The sequence below is a fragment of the Gymnoscopelus braueri genome, assembly GCF_963280865.1.
Source record: "Gymnoscopelus braueri genome assembly, chromosome: 5".
Classification (NCBI taxonomy): domain Eukaryota; kingdom Metazoa; phylum Chordata; class Actinopteri; order Myctophiformes; family Myctophidae; genus Gymnoscopelus; species Gymnoscopelus braueri.
In genome coordinates, this window is record NC_137606.1 from 25,078,424 (window position 1) to 25,096,992 (window position 18,569).

General features: G+C 42.1%; 1 protein-coding gene across 1 annotated transcript in view; it reads left to right on the top strand.

Annotated features, from left to right (window-relative positions):
- Positions 1-18,569, top strand: part of dhx36 (DEAH (Asp-Glu-Ala-His) box polypeptide 36) — a 42,277-nt gene extending 23,708 nt beyond the window's left edge. Inside the window, exons 17-27 of the mRNA XM_080427975.1 lie at positions 56-199; positions 582-699; positions 4,624-4,722; positions 4,877-5,050; positions 6,224-6,310; positions 6,412-6,495; positions 8,339-8,438; positions 9,684-9,774; positions 10,609-10,729; positions 15,523-15,675; positions 17,315-18,569. Of these exons, the coding sequence (XP_080284101.1) occupies positions 56-199; positions 582-699; positions 4,624-4,722; positions 4,877-5,050; positions 6,224-6,310; positions 6,412-6,495; positions 8,339-8,438; positions 9,684-9,774; positions 10,609-10,729; positions 15,523-15,675; positions 17,315-17,563 (1,420 nt within the window). The 3' untranslated portion in view covers positions 17,564-18,569. The remainder of the gene's footprint in view (positions 1-55; positions 200-581; positions 700-4,623; positions 4,723-4,876; positions 5,051-6,223; positions 6,311-6,411; positions 6,496-8,338; positions 8,439-9,683; positions 9,775-10,608; positions 10,730-15,522; positions 15,676-17,314) is intronic.

Here is an 18,569-nt window from a genome sequence, read left to right on the forward strand (position 1 = left end):
CTCTCTCTCTCTCTCTCTCTCTCTCTCTCTCTCTCTCTCTCTCTCTTTTTTCTAGCATCACCATCGATGATGTGGTGTTTGTGATAGATGGAGGGAAGATCAAAGAGACCAACTATGACACTGATAACAACATCAGCACCATGGCAGCCGAGTGGGTCAGCCTGGCTAATGCCAAGCAGAGGAAAGGGCGTGCTGGCAGGTGTGTGTGTGTGTGTTGGCAGGGAGACTGCTCCCTCCATCCTTTGTAATTTTATCTCGTGTCCAGTCCCACAGTCTACCTCTTTCGCTCCACCCTTACACCCCCCCCCCCCCACATTTTCGCTCTCTCGTTAACATGGACATCAATACACAGCACAGCCTAATTAGCAGGCACAGCTAACTCTGCGTGGTTTCATCCTATTGATTTCAAATTACACCAATGTCACAGGCCCTCACATATCTCTCACACACACACACACACACACACACACACACACACACACACACACACACACACACACACACACACACACACACACACACACACACACACACTCTCTCTCAATCTCTCCTCTTTTTTGTTTCTCTGCCTGTAAACCCAGGGTGTGTCCAGGAAAGTGCTATCACCTGTACAACAATCTCAGGGCCAGCCTACTGGATTCCTATCAACTCCCAGAGATCATGCGAACACCACTGGAGGAGCTCTGCTTGCAGATAAAGGTTGTGTGTGTGTGTGTGTGTGTGCACGCTAGGGGTGTGCCGATACACTAATTTCACGAAACGATACGATATTGGGCTCACAACTTTGATACGATTTCGATACGATACGATACGCACTTTTTTATAATGAAAATATATGGGGGAGGAAAAAAAGCACATGCAAACAAATAATTCTGTTTTTGCATTATTCAGACATGCAAACTTGTAGCTTTTCAGCTACAATAGCCGTTTTGAATCCAAATAGGGCAATAGTGTGACACCTGACCGAAAAAACAACAACATTTTGTCACCCTTTTCACCTCGGGGCTGTTTGCATGCCTGATTATTATTGTAAAAAAAATTCAAAACGATATTTTCTTCCCCCAGAACGATACATATCGTCACGAAAACGTATCACGATATATCGCGGGACGATATATCGGCACACCCCTAGTACACGCGTGCGTGCATAAAAGGATATAGCTCCAGTAGGAGTTGAGATGGGGGCAGCATTGTTGTGGGGTTCTTTTGAGTGCAGGAGGATTATTAAAGGGATGTTGCACTTAAAAAAAATATGTGGGTCATTTGATCGTCTACTCAGGCTTTTGTGAGCCCCCCAGACAGTTTTTAAGTTGCTTGATTCAGTATTTAGATATTTGATATTCATTTTATCAGACACGCCCCCTTCCCATACAAACCCATTATAACTTCAAACACCATTTTTAACAAGGACAGTGCTGTACTGTCCTTGTGGACAGTACATTATGGACTTTGTCGAGGGCTTCTCCCTGTTCTAGCTCTTTTCTCTCCTGGTTGCTGGCTTCTTTTCTCCTCTCGTTTCCATCTTTTATTTCCACACTTCTCAGACCTGTTTCATCATTTGTTATAAGGGAACGTTAAACCAAAATTCTCTCAAATGACTACTAGTATTTACACCGATATCCACTTTCAACCTGACATCCCTATTTTGGACGTGTCAATAGAAGTGAAGAGATATTTTCCAATGTGAAAATAGCAGAAGTTCACAACGCATTGTAAGCTTGTAGATCCTCAATTTATAATATGACAAAGTATAAAATAGAGCTTAAGTGGTTAGTGTGTGTGTGTGTGTGTGTGTGTTTGCATTTGCATGATGCATCAGTGTGTACAGTACATCTGTGGGTGTGTGCACATGTGTGCAGTATAAATCATGAACATAGCGGGTGAGAGGCGGATTAATGCATGAATCAGCCCTTAACTCTTTCATTGCCACACTTATTTCAGACTGTGTCGTCCCAGTGCCAGGAAAAAGGTGCATTTTTCCTCCGTTTGTTTTTTAACATTGAAGTGAATGGAGCAGCAATTTTTTGGATAGCGTTATCTCCTAGTTCCTTTGAGATAAACAAAAAAAAACAAGACCAATTATTATAATTTTTTTATATAATTTCGTCATTTCCGTCCGTGGCCATGAGAGCCATAGAGCCATCGGACGGGAATTCCCGTTTTTGGCAGTTAAAGAGTTAAGAGCTGTAGATAGGCCGACACTTTAGCGAACATGCTCCCTCTTTTGACTCGCACTACATTGCATGTCTTACACTAAAGGAGCCAAGATGTTATAATAACTCCCCATCTCCTCTGCCTGCTGCATGTCTACCACAAACAGTATGGATTGATTAGCTCAATGCACAGCAGGTGTGTAGTAACGCTCATGATTCTTCAAGGTTTTAAGCACAATCGATATCAATGCAATCAAAACTAGCTTGAAAAGTTGTGTTGCCATGGCAATACTGGCAATAATGATGGAGGTGGAGATGGCCATATCAACAAGGGGGGTCTTTGACACAAGAAATGCTTCCAGAGTGTCTGATCATTTAAAGAATGGATATCGTGCACACTTCAAAATAGGTGTTTTTTTTGGGGGGCTGGAACTCAATTAAAACAAATTATCTAATTAATGAGAGGCTTTGTGATTAATCAATCAAAAGTAATCACATGTTTGATCGCATATCAATATTTGACCTAGGTTTGTATACCAACGGATTTTGGTATACGAGTGAATCAATGATTGAATACATAAGTTTAAGCAACAAAATATAGTTTACTTTTCTTTATCAAGGTTGTACTAAACAGACCAACAGATCAGTCCAAGTTTTACCATAAAGCAATTTTAGAAACTCAAGCACAAATAAAACACAATACTTTCAAGTACATTCCAGAACAGTGGAAACCCTGACCATTAGGAGAAATAAAAATAAATATGTCTTGATTGACCTCATTGTCAAATATCCTGTATGAACAAACCAGACTAACAAAAGCAAAACTCTCTGTTGCTTCAAAAGTCATAACACTAAGTTACTTTGCTGATTTACCAACAATTTAGTTAGTCCATATTGATTTAAAAAATAGAAATAGGATAGACCCCTTCAGTCCAACTCTCCCTCAATATCCTTGGCCAAAACAATAAACAGACCAACAGTTCAACATAAAGTGGTGCTGTACTGTCCTTGTGGACAGTACATTATGGACTTTGTCGAGGGCTTCTCCCTGTTCTAGCTCTTTTCTCTCCTGGTTGCTGGCTTCTTTTCTCCTCTCGTTTCTATCTTTTATTTCCACACTTCTCAGACCTGTTTCATCATTTGTTATAAGGGAACGTTAAACCAAAATTCTCTCAAATGACTACTAGTATTTACACCGATATCCACTTTCAACCTGACATCCCTATTTTGGACATGTCACTATAAGTGAAGAGATTTTTTCCAATGTGAATATAGCAGAAGTTCACAACGCATTGTAAGCTTGTGGTTAGTGTGTGTGTGTGTGTGTGTGTGTGTGTGTGTTTGCATTTGCATGATGCATCAGTGTGTACAGTACATCTGTGGGTGTGTGCACATTTTTTTAACACGTTAATTTGTCTGTGATTAATTAATCGAAATTAATCAGTTAAAGTCCCAGCCCTAGTTCATTACGTATTGTATGCACAACGTGGGTTCAAACATATCATGGTTAGCAACTGCACACATGATACTACAATACAGAGAGAGCCTCGTAATTATGGCACTACTTCAACTTGTATTTGTCACGGCTCAGTCACAACCCTGGACATATACAGCAGTGTTATTTGATATCAACACTCCAATTAAACACAGTTTAATTGGCCATGTATGATTGATTAAGACTCATTTAGCATGTCAGCATGTCAGACCTACCTTCGCTTGGCGCCATCATGATGTTCATTCCTTGGCCAGCACTCTCTACCTCGTCGTAAACTTCTCAGAATGTTGCTTCATTAGCAGTTCATTGTATTTACATTGAAGACACAGACAGTAACTGAACACAAAAACATTATGGGGAAAATAGGAACAAAATAGTCCAACCGTTGTGGCCTCACGCTCAAAACCCAGTTCTTCAGTAATTCCACTGTCTTACTCCACACTCAGTTCTGAGGGGGTCCTCCTCTATAACTCTGCACTTCTCTGTGTCTCTGCAACTTTGTCCATGCCCGGCTTTTTCTCTGTCAGACGCTTTCTAGCGTCCGCACCTGTGTCAATGACTTTTAATTACTGGCACTTGTCATTAACTAAGGCCCAACCACAGTCCTGACTATCATAATGCAACAGCCAATAGGTTAATTGGAGTGGGTCATGGCAGTATACACTCTGGCAAACAGGGAGATCGGATCATCTGACCGCAACATTTTACTGACATCTCATTTAGTAAAGAAACTACAATCTCATGGTCAGTGGGCATAATTCATTTAGAAATCATTAAATATCTTGGTGGATGATTCTGCTTATTAATAGAAGTGGACATTTTGGAGTACAGAAGTAGTATTGGACTTTCCTCATTCCGGCAGTGCCCGGGACAACATTTGTTTTGCTTTCATCAACATTTGTCTTTGGTAGAGTGGGTCACCTGTCGTTCATTATCAAGGTGGTAGATTTTGACTGTTGTGGCTGTATCTTGCAGATCCTGAAGCTGGGGCCAGTGGCCGAGTTCCTGAGCAAAGCGCTAGATCCTCCCACTGAAAAAGCCGTCAATCTGGCCATCAAACACCTCATGGACCTGGTGAGTGAGAAGAGTGACTGAGTGACTGCGTACACTGAGAGTGTACGCATTCGTACACTCTCTGAGTTAAATGACCCTTCACGAGTTGAATGTGTAGTTTGTTGACTTTATGAGGATTTAGAATGTGTTTTGTGTGACACACCCTCTGTGGTAGAATGCCTTGGACCGCTCAGAGAATCTGACCGCATTGGGCTACCACCTGGCTCGTCTGCCTGTGGAGCCTCACATCGGCAAACTGATCCTGTTTGGAGCTCTTCTGGGCTGCCTTGACCCTGTCCTCACCATCGCTGCCTCGCTGAGCTTCAAAGACCCATTCTTCATACCTCTGGTAGGGCACAGAGATCACACAGAGAGGCGTATTCACTTTTCATACTATTTCTGTTATGTACAAAAAAACTTTTCTTTTAACTGTCACTGAATCAAGGCTGCACAATTATTTAAATTCAATTAAATTAAATTTCTTTTTATGTTTCACAGTCATGTATGGCAATTTATTCAAGCTTGTGTCAGCTGTTGCACAACTGTTGCCCTCATCTCCTCACCATTACAGAAGAACATAGTTTAAACCAATACCAGACCAATGCCTAGACCAAGGATATGGCAGTGGAACAGAGGAGCAACAAAGGCATTAAAGAAATTATGGGGGGAAAAAATCTACCAAAAATCTTAATTTGCAATAATCGTGATCACAATATTGCACAATGATGAAATAATAATTGTAGCTGTAACCGTGCAACCTTACTCTGAATAACTACTTAATACACATATAGATAGATAGATAGATAGATAGATACATACCTTACTTTATAGATCCCGCGGGGGGGAATTCAGGTCGCCAGAGACGGCACAGCGCCAGAGACAGAACAGCAGTAAAAAGTTACAGAACAGCAATAAAAAGTTACAGATACAGGGAAAAGAAGTACAATACAGTAGGTACAGAAAAATAACAATATGCTGCTGTGGCTGCTCACACGCCTGTTTTCTAGCCAGCAACAGAAGCATGTGGGATGTGCGAGACTGCGAGTCACCAGGTGCTCTTGCTGTTGCTATGTGATTACTGAAAAGCACTACCGGTACTCAAAGTTGAAGTGTACTTGGCTTCAGCTTGGAACTCTGAGTGCATCATGCCAATTTGCCAAAAGTGAAGCCTTTCCATTGGAAAATATCATGATAAATGCTCTCAAAGGGTATTTCTTGTAGACATGCAACCCAAGGTATGTAATTGTCCTTGCAGGGCCTATAGGCCATTGACAGACTTCTCTTAACTGGGTATAACAAGCAAACGGGAGGTCACAATGACATTTTATTTTATTTTCACGGAAGCACAGTGAAACGCTCCGTGATTAGCAACCATCAGGGGATCGATCATACTGGTGATAAATATTCTGTGGTTCTTGAAAGATTTGTCGGAATGCTTAAAAATGCTGGCAGAAGCCTACAGCCTGTTTTAGAAAACCCCTGGCAGTGAATACGTTAATAACTCTCTGCCCTTTCTTCTCAGGGCAAGGAGAAGGTGGCAGACATGAAGAGGAAAGTCCTGTCCAGAAATTCTAAGAGTGACCATCTAACTATTGTCAATGCCTTAAAGGTAAAGCAGATTTACACATTTTGTCAAGTTAATACATTTGTGATATGATATGAGCCAGGAAGCGGTTGTGTGTGTGAACTGATCATACATTCATTGCCCAGGGCTGGGAGGAGGCTAAGCGGCGTGGAGCCAGGTATGAGAGGGACTTCTGCTGGGAAAACTTCCTGTCAGCCAATACACTCCAGGTGACACCATGAGTCTCAACGTTATGAAACCGTTCTGCTGACTTAACCCATTAAGACCTGAAGCCGATTCTGCAAATGTCTCCTATAAATCCCAACAGTTTTCTGAAAAAAACGTATGTTTCTATGTCAGTGGTTCTCAAACTTTTTCATGTCAAGGAACCCCAAAATTATATGTATTTGGCCGCCAACCCCCATCTCAAAATGTTTTGTTCCAGGGACCCCCCAGAAGCAAATAATAGTAAAAAATGTTCGCTTCAAAAAATATATATTCAAAGATTTGCACATATTTTCACGATTTTTTCGAAAATAGCAGATCTACAAGCTCGTAGCGCGGCACTCGGTGCCGCGCTATGAGCTTGTAGATCTGCTATTTTTGAATAGCCAAAAGTGTAAAATAATGCTTTTTTTAAAGCTCAAATCAAAAAGTGACACAGATTCGTCCCAGGTCTTAATGGGTTAACGCCTGCTGCAGCAGCATACTCCAACTGAACAAGAAATGTGTTCAGCTTTATGTGTTCAGCTTTATGGCCGGTCAATAAGAACAAAATGTCACAAGAAACTTGGTCAGTGCCGTGGCGGCGATGTTCGTTTTGGCAGTTCTTGCACCGCCACCATTTTCTAAGTAGTCGAACACCTCTGCTAGCCGAACATCGTACTGTATGTGTGATTGGTCATTGTGCTCGTGATTTATATTGTTTTATTTCCACAATCTTATCAGGAACCCAAACATTTAGCAATAGCAGATAAGCAGATAGCAGATGTACAAGCTGAGCTTGTAGATCGCAACATGTAAATGGATAAAGTGGTTGAAATGATTGTGATGCTATGTTAACTACTTTTGCCGGGGACCCCCTGGAGGTCCCCGGACCCCACTTTGAGGACCAATGGTTTTTAGATGAAAGGGGGGTGTCTTGCTTGGGTTTGGAGATAATGCTCTCTGAGCGACGCCAAACACAACCAGAGAGAGATGCTTTGTCCACTGTGTGTCTGTCACCAGAAACGGCAGAATCTCAGAAACAGATTATGTCAAAGCACGTCTGAGGTTCCTTTAAACAAATGGCAAAGATCCGTGGTGTGTGTATACAGTGGATCGGTCCAACGTTCAGAACCCAGAGCGGAGTTTAAAACAGTTTTATGCACACCAGCGTTTATTTTGTTCGGGATGCACTGCCCAAGCTGAAATCATCATTTGTAGTATGCTGCAGCCATGAGGGTGACCATTGCCGGGCCCTACGTTGTGAAACTATGGAAATATAACCAGTGGTGTAAAGTAACCAAGTACATTTACTCAAGTGCTGTACTTAAGTACAGTTTTGAGGTGTTTTTCTTTAGGTATTTCCTAGAGGTATTTCCAATGTTCAGTACTTTTACTTCTACTCCACTACATCTCAGCAAATATTGTACACTACAATTATTTGAAAACTTTAGTTAATTGTTACTTTGTAGATTTTGATTATTATTACAAAACATACCTTAACCACTTCAGCCCTATATACATTTCGTCCATTTGAAAATAGCCTGGAAATAGCCATACATTTGAAAACTTGTGAAATGGGATATTCTGCATAATGAGTATTTTTAACTTTTAGTACTTTAAGTATATTTTGATACTAATACTTTAGTACTAGAATTCCGGACTTTTACTTGTAACAGAGTATTTCCACATTGCAGTATTGATACTTTTACTTAAGTAAAACATGCGAGTACTTTTTCCACCACTGAATATAACCACATAATTTACGAATGAATAGTGTGTCGGGGGACCCAGCTAAGTCTCAAGTGTTGAGGAGATGCATACATTGAGCCTCAGTCATTGATGGTTTTGGCCTTGTTTCCCCTCTAGATGCTACACAATATGAAGGGTCAGTTCGCTGAACACCTCATGTCGGTGGGCTTCATCAGCAGCAGAGACCCAAAAGACCACAAGTCCAACGTCAACTCAGGTAGACGAGGAAAAGAGGAGCTTTCTGGGTGCAGCCTCATGTTCTTTGGAATAGCTGGTGTAAAGGCCCTTATACTTAGTTGACCGGATTCCCAGGGGCTCTATTCTAGGCCCCCCTCCTGTTTTTCTCTCTACACTAAATATCTTTGCAGAAAATAGCCGATCTACAAGCTCACATTGCGACGCGTCGTGAGATGGAAGATCTCAGAATAGGCATCATAAGTTTCAAGTGGTTAATTAAGGCTATGGCCACCATCTCCAACATGAAGCTGACCAGAGAATCGATGAGGTGGTCATTTTTGGAGCCAGTAATGGCCGCGGCGCCTCACTGTACATTAACCCTCTGTATTACACAGCAACTTACAACCAAAAGAATTGGCTTTACAAGTTTCTGTTTCCATAGTAACATAAACGGAGACAGAGCAGCGGCCTTCTATTCAGAAATAACAGACTGAAGAATGCCTTGATTGACCAATCAGAGCACTCAAAAGACATTTAACCCATTAAGACCTGAGGCGATTCTTAAAAATGTTTTCTAAATCCTAACAGTTTTTTGAAAAAAATCTAAAAAAAATGTTTTCAAGATTTTTCAAAATAGCAGATCTACAAGCTCATAGCGCGGCACTCGGTGCCGCGCTATGAGCTTGTAGATCTGCTATTTTTTAATAGCAAAAGAAATCTAAAGCGACACAGATGCGTTCCAGGTCTTAAAGGGTTAATGTCCCAAATAATAATAATAATAATACATTTTATTTATAACGCACTTTACATTCTTGCGAATCTCAGAGTGCTACAGATTTAAAAGCAGAGTATAAAAACAGCATAGGCAACAAAACAATTATAATAGACCCAACCAGGCTAAACTAAAGGGCCAACATTTAGAAATTAAAACTCAGTCCATGAAAAATTAGAAAAATGCTTTTTTTAAAAGGTAGGTTTTTAATCCATTTTTAAAAGCATCAGTGGACTGTGGCGCTCTCAGGTGGTCTGGGAGGGCATTCCACAGACATGGGGCTGTGTGACAGAAGGCCCGGTCGCCCATGGTGCGGAGGTTGGTGTCAGGCACAACAAGAAGGTTGGTGTTGTTGGAGCGGAGGCTTCGGGTGGCGGGTTTTGGGGTGAGGAGTTCTTTGAGGTAAGGGGGGGCGTTGCCGTAAATGCACTGATGGGTGAGAAGGGAAATCTTGTTTGACGTTGTGCACGTAGCTGTATTGATCTTCTTCCCTGCGTTCTCGCCCTTTTTCAGAAAATGAGAAGTTGATCAAGGCAGTGATTGTGGCTGGTCTGTACCCCAAGGTGGCTATGATAAGACCAAGGTACAGCAAGACACGGCCAGGGTGAGTATGACGACAGACCGACAGGATATGAGAAGATGAAGTGCATGCTTATATTTATTGATCTCTCGCAGGGGGGAGAGGGGCTCATCAAGTGTGTCCAGGTAGTGTGTGACAGCCCTGTGAGTGACGGTACGCCTGAGGCTGTGCAGAGGGCCGGGTTAGAAGTGATGTGTAAGAATAGGGACCCTTTTGCACCCACAGATCAATGCAATCATCACAGAACACTCCCGCAGGCAGTTGTCATCAGCACAGTTGAATCTGCCTTCACAAGAAACTCAACACAGCAGGGCTGTCATGTTTTTTTTTGTTGTCTGTCCTCTTTGAGCCTGAAGGCTAATTTTAAACTTTGTCGAAGGAAAATAAAGGATTTTTCAACTGAAAAAACTTGACGCAGTGATCGAATATAAATGAGACCTTAAATTCACCTGCATTGCAGATGCCTTGTGTGGACTTCTCATTTAATTATCAACCAGTCTGCCGCATAATTAGTAGTTATATGTTTACCTAATATGCACTGCTCTGTTAATTGAGCGTGGAATGCAGATTGTTTGCTTTCATCAGGCGGCATGCACAGCAGCACTTTGATGAAACCGGTCATTTTCAAGCTGCATTACAATTCGATGTGGGGTAGTCCTTGCAACGCAGACAGAATCTTATCAGCAATTCTGGCCAAGGGCATCACAGTCTGATGCACTGTGTCTGGTACTTAAGAATAAACTCCAACACTTCCTCCAAACACGTCTCATTCTGAACATTTTTTGGGGGGAAATTTCGACATTACATAATCTGTACACAGACCGCACAAGAAGCATAACATCTCAATGTCTTTCTTAGGGTTAAGGTGTACACTCAGTCCGATGGGAAGGTGTGTATCCACCCCAAGTCTGTCAACGTGGAGGAGACTCAGTTCAACCATTCCTGGCTCGTCTACCACCTCAAGATGAGGACAAGCAGTGTAAGTGGTCACAGGGAAATGGAACACAGGAGACACATTAATGGAAATGCACGCCCAAATATATCTGTACATCTGTGTGTGTGTGTGTGTGTGTGTGTGTGTGTGTTGCTGTGAGTGGAAGCAACCATCAGTAAGTAAAGGTTGGTGATGATTCTGCACCAGCCTTAGACTGGATGAATATTTGATTAAAATGCTGCCTTTCAACTGCCTCTCAAAGGCTCTTGTACTTCAAAGCTCCCAGACACAAAAAGAAAAACGGTCTACGACACATACTGTAATCCCTGTCTGTCTCACTTCTGTCCTCTGAAGTCCAATTCATATTTCATTCCATGTCGGTGTCGGGAGTTGCATGCCGAAAACAGCAGACCTGCAAGCTCTCGACGTGCCACGTAGGTCTGCTATTTCCGACACGCCATCATGCGCCGGAGCATATACTACTTTCTTTTTCTTGACTTGACTTTTTATCTACACCCCCTCCCTTTTTGTCCTTTCTCTGTCCCCCTCCTTTCCATGTGTGTTTGTTTTCTACTTTGTTGTCTGTCTCGATGAAGGTTACCTTTCATGTCCTCTCAGAACATTTAATTGCCGCTTAATGCGTACATCTTAGTATTTCGATGTACTGCCTCTATGAAGAAAGGTTTACTATATAAGGTATAACCTTCATTTGTTTTATTCCTCAGAGAGAGAGAGAGAGAGAGAGAGAGAGAGAGAGAGAGAGAGAGAGAGAGAGAGAGAGAGAGAGAGAGAGAGAGAGAGAGAGAGAGAGAGAGAGAGAGAGAGAGAGAGAGAGAGAGAGAGAGAGAGAGAGAGAGAGAGAGAGACAAAAGAAACGGCTTCAGAGATTCAATGCCAGGTTACAGGGAGAATGGGAAAGAAAGTGGAGGCTGACGCTGAGCACTCCTGACATGTTTGCCCTTGGGTCCTCATGCCTCACACACTGATGGAACAGATGCCCTCTCCTTGCCTCCTTTTTTAGTTTTCCTCGTCTCCTGCCCACTCATTCTGCCTCTCTGGGGCTGGTTATCATCCGGTCACTCTCGTCTCGCTCCATCCCCGAGTCTCAAATGGGTGTTACCTCGCGTCCTGTTGGAAATGCAGGCTCTGTGTCCTTCGACCTGATTGTTTGTTATAGCTGTTGCCCAAACATAGGTGTTTGACCCATTTTTGGGCCACGTCCCGTTGGTATGGTTTGCGAGTAAATGCCCCCCCCCCCCCACACACTTTTTTATACATAATAGATAATTCCCCCAACGATTTTCTAAAGATGTTCAGATTTGTTTATTTTTCATTCTTGAGATCTTGAAGAGATCTTAAAAAAAAAATGACAGTAAAATTGGTTAATACAGTGGTAGTGCAGCAAGTTTTATTCATAATGTGTTTTTGTAAGCTTGGGTCCCAGGGAGACACAACACATTTCTCTTGAGGATCTCAAGCTGAAAATGTTTGTAAACCACTTTCAGTGCCTCTGTGGTGGGCGTGTGAGAGAGATGGAGGGGGCATAAATGATACATCTCTCTCTCTCACATTTGCCTGAATAACCATCTATCAGGAGACCACAAGGGGTGGTACCCTTTCTGTGTGGAGTTTGCATGTTCTCCCCGTAGGTACCCTCGCGAAAAAAACATGCAGTAAATCCTGGTCTCTATACTGCCTCCCCCTGGTCAGCCTGATGGAGGGGAAAGGAACCGGTTGGAATAACGTGTTCCTTCCACATAGATATAGAAACCTAGATACCTCATTGGCCTCTGCAGTTCGTTGGAGCGACCTGTTTCGTATGGTGGCCGCCATACGCGCTGTGATTGGCCAGTGCCCGTTCCCCCCCCGGAAATGGGGGGAGCGGACACTGGCCAATCACAGCGCGTCTTTTCCAGGACTTGTCAGAATCTAGTTGTCCCGCCCCCACCTGACTCTCATTGGTCTACTGAACGCCCCCTTCTGTGACGCACGCAGACATTTCCAGCTGCCCCCCTGGAAGCGGAAGCGCGTCCGCCATACAGACGCTTCAGAGCCAGAGGAGGCGTCTACCTTTTATATGTCTATGTTCCTTCCACACGCTAGACCCTACCAGTGGTGGAAAAAGTACTCAAATTCTTTACTTAAGTAAAAGTACCAATACTGCAATATAAAAATACTCTGTAAACAAGTAAAAGTCCAGAATGAAAAATGTACTTGAGTAAAAGTACAAAAGTATTGGCATCAAAATGTACTTAAAGTACCAAAAGTAAAAGTACTAAATATTTGAAAATAGCCGATCTACATCTCGCATCGCGACGCGTTGTGAGCTTGTAGATCTGCTATTTTCAAATAGCCTAGGTTTAAAATAGGCTGGTTAATGTATGTTTCATTATATCATAGTTTATATCTGAAGAGTAACTAGTAACTAAAGTTTTCAAATAATTGTAGTGGAGTAAAAGTACAATATTTGCCTCTGAGATGTAGTGGAGTAGAAGTAAAAGTATTGGAAATTGGAAATACTCAAGTAAAGTAGAAACACCTCAAAATTGCACTTAAGTACAGTATTTAAGTAAATGTACTTAGTTACTTTCCACCACTGGGTCCTACTGGGAGAAACACCCCCCTCTCAGGCGATAAGAAGCAGCCTGCTCACTCCTCATGCATTGAAGGAAGCATGAGCTCTGTTCGGGGCTCTCTCCCCAGGCTGGCAGAGTGAGAGTAGCGCCCAGGATTACAGCTTCGGCAATTGGCACTGGGTGAAAAAAATGGGTTACAAAAATGGTGGGATAAAAATGTAAGAGTTAAAAAAAAAGGAGACAAGGGGAGGTAAATGCAATTTTCCCATTCATAGAAAGGTGGTGTCATTCTCTACCGAAATTGTCCTTATGAATACATAGGGCCACAATGGAAACAAGTCCCCTGGACTGTTGTGCTCTCCTTTTAGCCTAAATGTCTGACTGTACCGGCTCATGCTGTTTTACATTTTCTGTCTAATTAAGTATTCAATCAATCAAAAAAACATACATAGAATGACTGGACTGATGGTCTAACATTTACACCGTCAGTCCTGACATCTATTTTATATTCTGTCATATTTTGATATTAATTTTTACGTGATTTCAACCGTTTCCCCTTTTTTCATATGAAAGTAAAAATGTATTGATTGTTTTTGAAGGAAAACTTATTTTAGTGATCGTGTGCACCTGCTAGTTGGCACATACAGTGGGGCAAAAAAAGTATTTAGTCAGCCACCAAAATTGTGCAAGTTCTCCCACTTAAAAAGATGAGAGAGGCCTGTAATTTTCATCATAGTTATACCTCAACTATTAGAGACAAAATGAGGAAAACAAATCCAGAAAATCACATTGTCTGATTTTTAAAGAATGTATTTGCAAATTATAAGGAAAATAAGTATTTGGTCAATAACAAAAGTTCATCTCAATACTTTGTTATATACCCTTTGTTGGCAATGACAGAGGTCAAACGTTTTCTGTAAGTCTTCACAAGGTTACCACACACTGTTGCTGGTATGTTGGCCCATTCCTCCATGCAGATCTCCTCCAGAGCAGTGATGTTTCGGGGCTGCCGCTGGGCAACACGGACTTTCAACTCCCTCCAAAGATTTTATATGGGGTTGAGATCTGGAGACTGGCTAGGCCACTTCAGGACCTTGAAATGCTTCTTACGAAGCCACTCCTTCGTTGCCCGGGCGTTGTGTTTGGGATCATTGTCATGCTGAAAGACCCAGCCACGTTTCATCTTCAATGCCCTTGCTGATGGAAGGAGGTTTTCACTCAAAATCTCACGATACATGGCCCCATTCATTATTCCCTTTACACGGATCAGTCGTCCTGGTCCCTTTGCAGAAAAACAGCCCCCAAAGCATTATGTTTCCACCCCCATGCTTCACAGTAGGTATGGTGTTCTTTGGTTGCAACGCCGCATTCTTTCTCCTCCAAACACGAGAAGTTGAGTTTCTACCAAAAAGTTATATTTTGGTTTCATCTGACCATATGACATTCTCCCAATCCTCTTCTGGATCATCCAAATGCTCTCTAGCAAACCTCAGACGGGCCTGGACATGTACTGGCTTAAGCACCTGCTTAAGCACCTGCTTAAGCCAGATATGGTGTGAAAACCTCCTTCCATCAGCAAGGGCATTGAAGAGGAAACGTGGCTGGGTACTTTTTTGCCCCACTGTAAAGGAAGATTGACAGAAAATGAACACCTGTCACACTGCAGGGAGTGTTGAATGAGAGTGAGATAGCATCACAGACATGGCATAGTGACATTTTGTCTGAACCCATTCAATCTGGGAACGCATCTGTCATTTTAGATTTCTTTGGCTATAAAAAAAATGGCAGATATGGAAGTTCATATCGATTTCCCTCATAGCGTGGCACCAAGTGCTGCGCTATGAGGGAAATCAATGTCACGATTTACATTTTATGAGTGAAATCGTGATTTATTTATTTTTGCAAATCTTTGAACGTGTGTTTTTAAAGCGAGCATTTTTACCTCCAATATTTGCTTCTGGGGGTTCTACAAATGTCTTCTAAATCCTAACAGTTATTATTATTATATCTTTTTTTACTTATGTTGCTATAATATCAGGGCCGCGGACATGTTCGCTTTAAAATATATACATTCAAAGATTTGCACACATTTTCACGATTTTTCAAAAATAGATCTACAAGCTCATAGTTTGCCCCATTACATTACAGTCATTTAGCAGACGCTTTTATCCAAAGCGACTTACGATAATGTTTGTCATGTTTGTCAGATTGATGTGTGTGTGTGTGTGTGTGTGTTATTAACATGTGTATTTGCGTGCTCAGATCTTCCTGTATGACTGTACGGAGGTGTCCCCGTTTTCGCTGCTGTTCTTCGGAGGAGACATCACCATCCAGAAAGACGGAGACGACGAGACCATCGCCGTTGACCAGTGGATCGTCTTCAGGTCCCCTGAGCGTATCGCTCACCTCGTCAAGGCAGGTCCCCTCCACGCCCATACAGGCAGAAACCTCTTATCTCCATATTTAATTATTTTTAAATTTAGTAAATGAATGCCCTACTACTTGATCATCCTACAGCAGTGATATTCAACTGGTGGCCCGCGGGCCAAATCCGGCCCCAGTAGAGCTTTCTTGTGGCCCCTGGAACACATTCAATATTCCAATTTAAAAATAAATGTCCAAAATTATTATTAGGTGGTTGGTTGTATACAGGATGACCATTTTGAATGTTTTTCATAACTGTTAACCAAAGCTCGTTAATGGTTAATCAACTATCAACCGATAAGAATAAAATGTAGGCTATTATTTAGAATGGATGAATGTTAGTGATTCACTCAGGGTCCTCAATTAAAACCCACAAGTGCTGCATTTGCAGTCAAGATTGCTGCTATACCCAAATATGGGTAAATGTATCTTTGGTGAGTAAATCCCATAAGAAAATACAGCTCACTTCATATGTACTTAAGTAAAGTATCTGGTGTTAAATTGTATTTAAGTATCAAAAGTAAAAGTACAAGTATCACAAGTAAAAGATTAAAGACCTTTTCATAGTACAAACAAAACAGCCAGAAATGTTGCCTACTTCTACTACTTCTCACTACTGTCAGAATATTGTAGCTTTCAAGTAGTTCAGCCATTTCTTTTTCCACCATGTACAGTAGCAGGCTTGGCAACATCGCTACATTTCAGCGGTGCATCAACATACAAGAGCACAGATGAGTTCTGAGTGCAGTTCATCTATCACAAACCACCATTTGTATCTATTTCTGGGTCTTGAATGGATGTTGTCCATTTTCACCAAAGAAATGATTCACCTGGATTTTGTCATCTTCTCCATCTTTTTTTTTTTACTTCAAACACATCATAAGAGCTTGTGCTCTTATCAACCGGGTGCTCGAACCAAAAACCTTTCATTCATACGAACACCTTGCCAGCCTGCCTCTAGTACTCTTACAGCACAGACACTTCCATGCCAATGACCCGTGAACACAACACACTGACGTATCTACTCCCTATTTCCGTAATATCAAAATCTAAGCCTGTGCACTATAAAAGACTGGCACAGAAATTATCCTATCAAACTGCATGAATGCAGTATGAAGCAGGCCCTAATAAGTTACCATATTGGACATATATGTCCATTGTTGTGTCCTATCACACAACAAACGGTGAAACGGTTAACCATGAACATTTTGTTCATTTCTGTGCACGGCCTTGTGGCCCCCGACTTCAAGTCATTTCACTATTGTGGCCCCCAGCCCAATCTAGTTGAATACCCCTGTCCTACAGCGTCACACAAAAGCATCAAAAAGTAGCAGATATGGGCCCGGCCGGCTGGCGTAGCGGTTGGGGCACCTAGGCTGCTAATGCGGCCTGGCAGCGTGTCACGGGTTCGAGTCCCTGATCTGCAAGCTCGAAACACGGCGCGAAGCGTTGCATTTTGAGCTTGTCGATCTGCTACTTTTTGCTATCTTTAATCCTGAAAAGTAACAGTTGTGGACATATGAGGTTTCCATCCGTGGTATTAAGTCCCTACACCTTTCTTCAGCTGAAAATAGCGAATTTTCTGGACATGCGACAAAAGAGATCTGACAGCTCTCTCTCCTTTCCACAGAGTCTAAGGAGAGAGCTGGACTCCCTGCTCGAAGAGAAGATCCGCAACCCTGCTCCCGTGGACTGGAACAACCGGCAGTCCAAGGACTGTGCCGTCATCACAGCCATCCTCGACCTCATCACCACCCAGGACAAGTCTACGGGCGGCGGCGCCAACCCCTCAGGGTACGGCAGGAAAGGCAACGGTGGCCCGAGAGGGCGTCATTCGTACGGCGGCGACGATAACGACGAGGACGAGGACGATAATTAGAAGGTTGTTTGCTCCTTTTTTTTAGAGTACCTGTAGAAATGTGCGAATGTAGCATCAGTCAGTTTGTGATTGATGTTTTTCATAGCCAGTTTTGCGTTGTTATTGCGCCAGTTAACCCTTTCAATTCGGGAACGCATCTCTGTCATTTTAGATTTTTTTGGCAATTCAAAAATAGCAGATATACTATGAGCTTGTAGATCTGCTATTTTTGAAAAATTGTGAACATGTGTGCAAATCTTTGAATATATATATATTTTTAAAGCGAATATTTGTAACTCAAATCGTTGCTCCTGGGGGGTCCCTGGAACAAAAATATTTTACAAATGTTCGCTTTAAAAAATAAGTATTCAAAGATTTGCACACATTTTCAAGACTTTTCAAAAATAGCAGATCTACAAGCTCATAGCGCGGCACTCGGTGCCGCGCTATGAGCTTGTAGATCTGCTATTTTTGAATAGCCAAAAGAAATCTAAAAATGACAGAGATGCATTCCTGGATTTAATGGACTAAAGGTCAAATAGAACAACATTCAGCTAGTTGTTGCACTTACACCACCACCTCTGTTGCATAAAGGTTCGCTATTTCCCCGGTTCACGTCTACAAGGCAGCAGTCATGTACAGTAGTTGACATTTACCGTACCGACAAAAAACGGAAGCATTTCATGGATAATGGCGGCTGTCAGCTTGCGCAGGTAAACAAAACAATTTCACAAGGGAAGCAATTAGTTTTGTTCCACTCCTTTTTAAAAAGCTCTGCAGATGTTTTCTTCTTTTTTTTATTGGTTTACAAAAAATGTACGTTATCTACATGACGTTTAAGTTTAACCTGCTCCTAAATGTCCACCACACAAGGTCTGTTGTATGTTCTTTGTTCTTTCCAAGAGGTAGGAAACCCAGTGGTAGTTCATATTGACTCATTTGTAAAAAGAATATATTACTGTATATGCTTTTGTTCCCGCGATACGCGATGGTCTGAGCAATAAAGAACACAATGGCTTGCCTACAA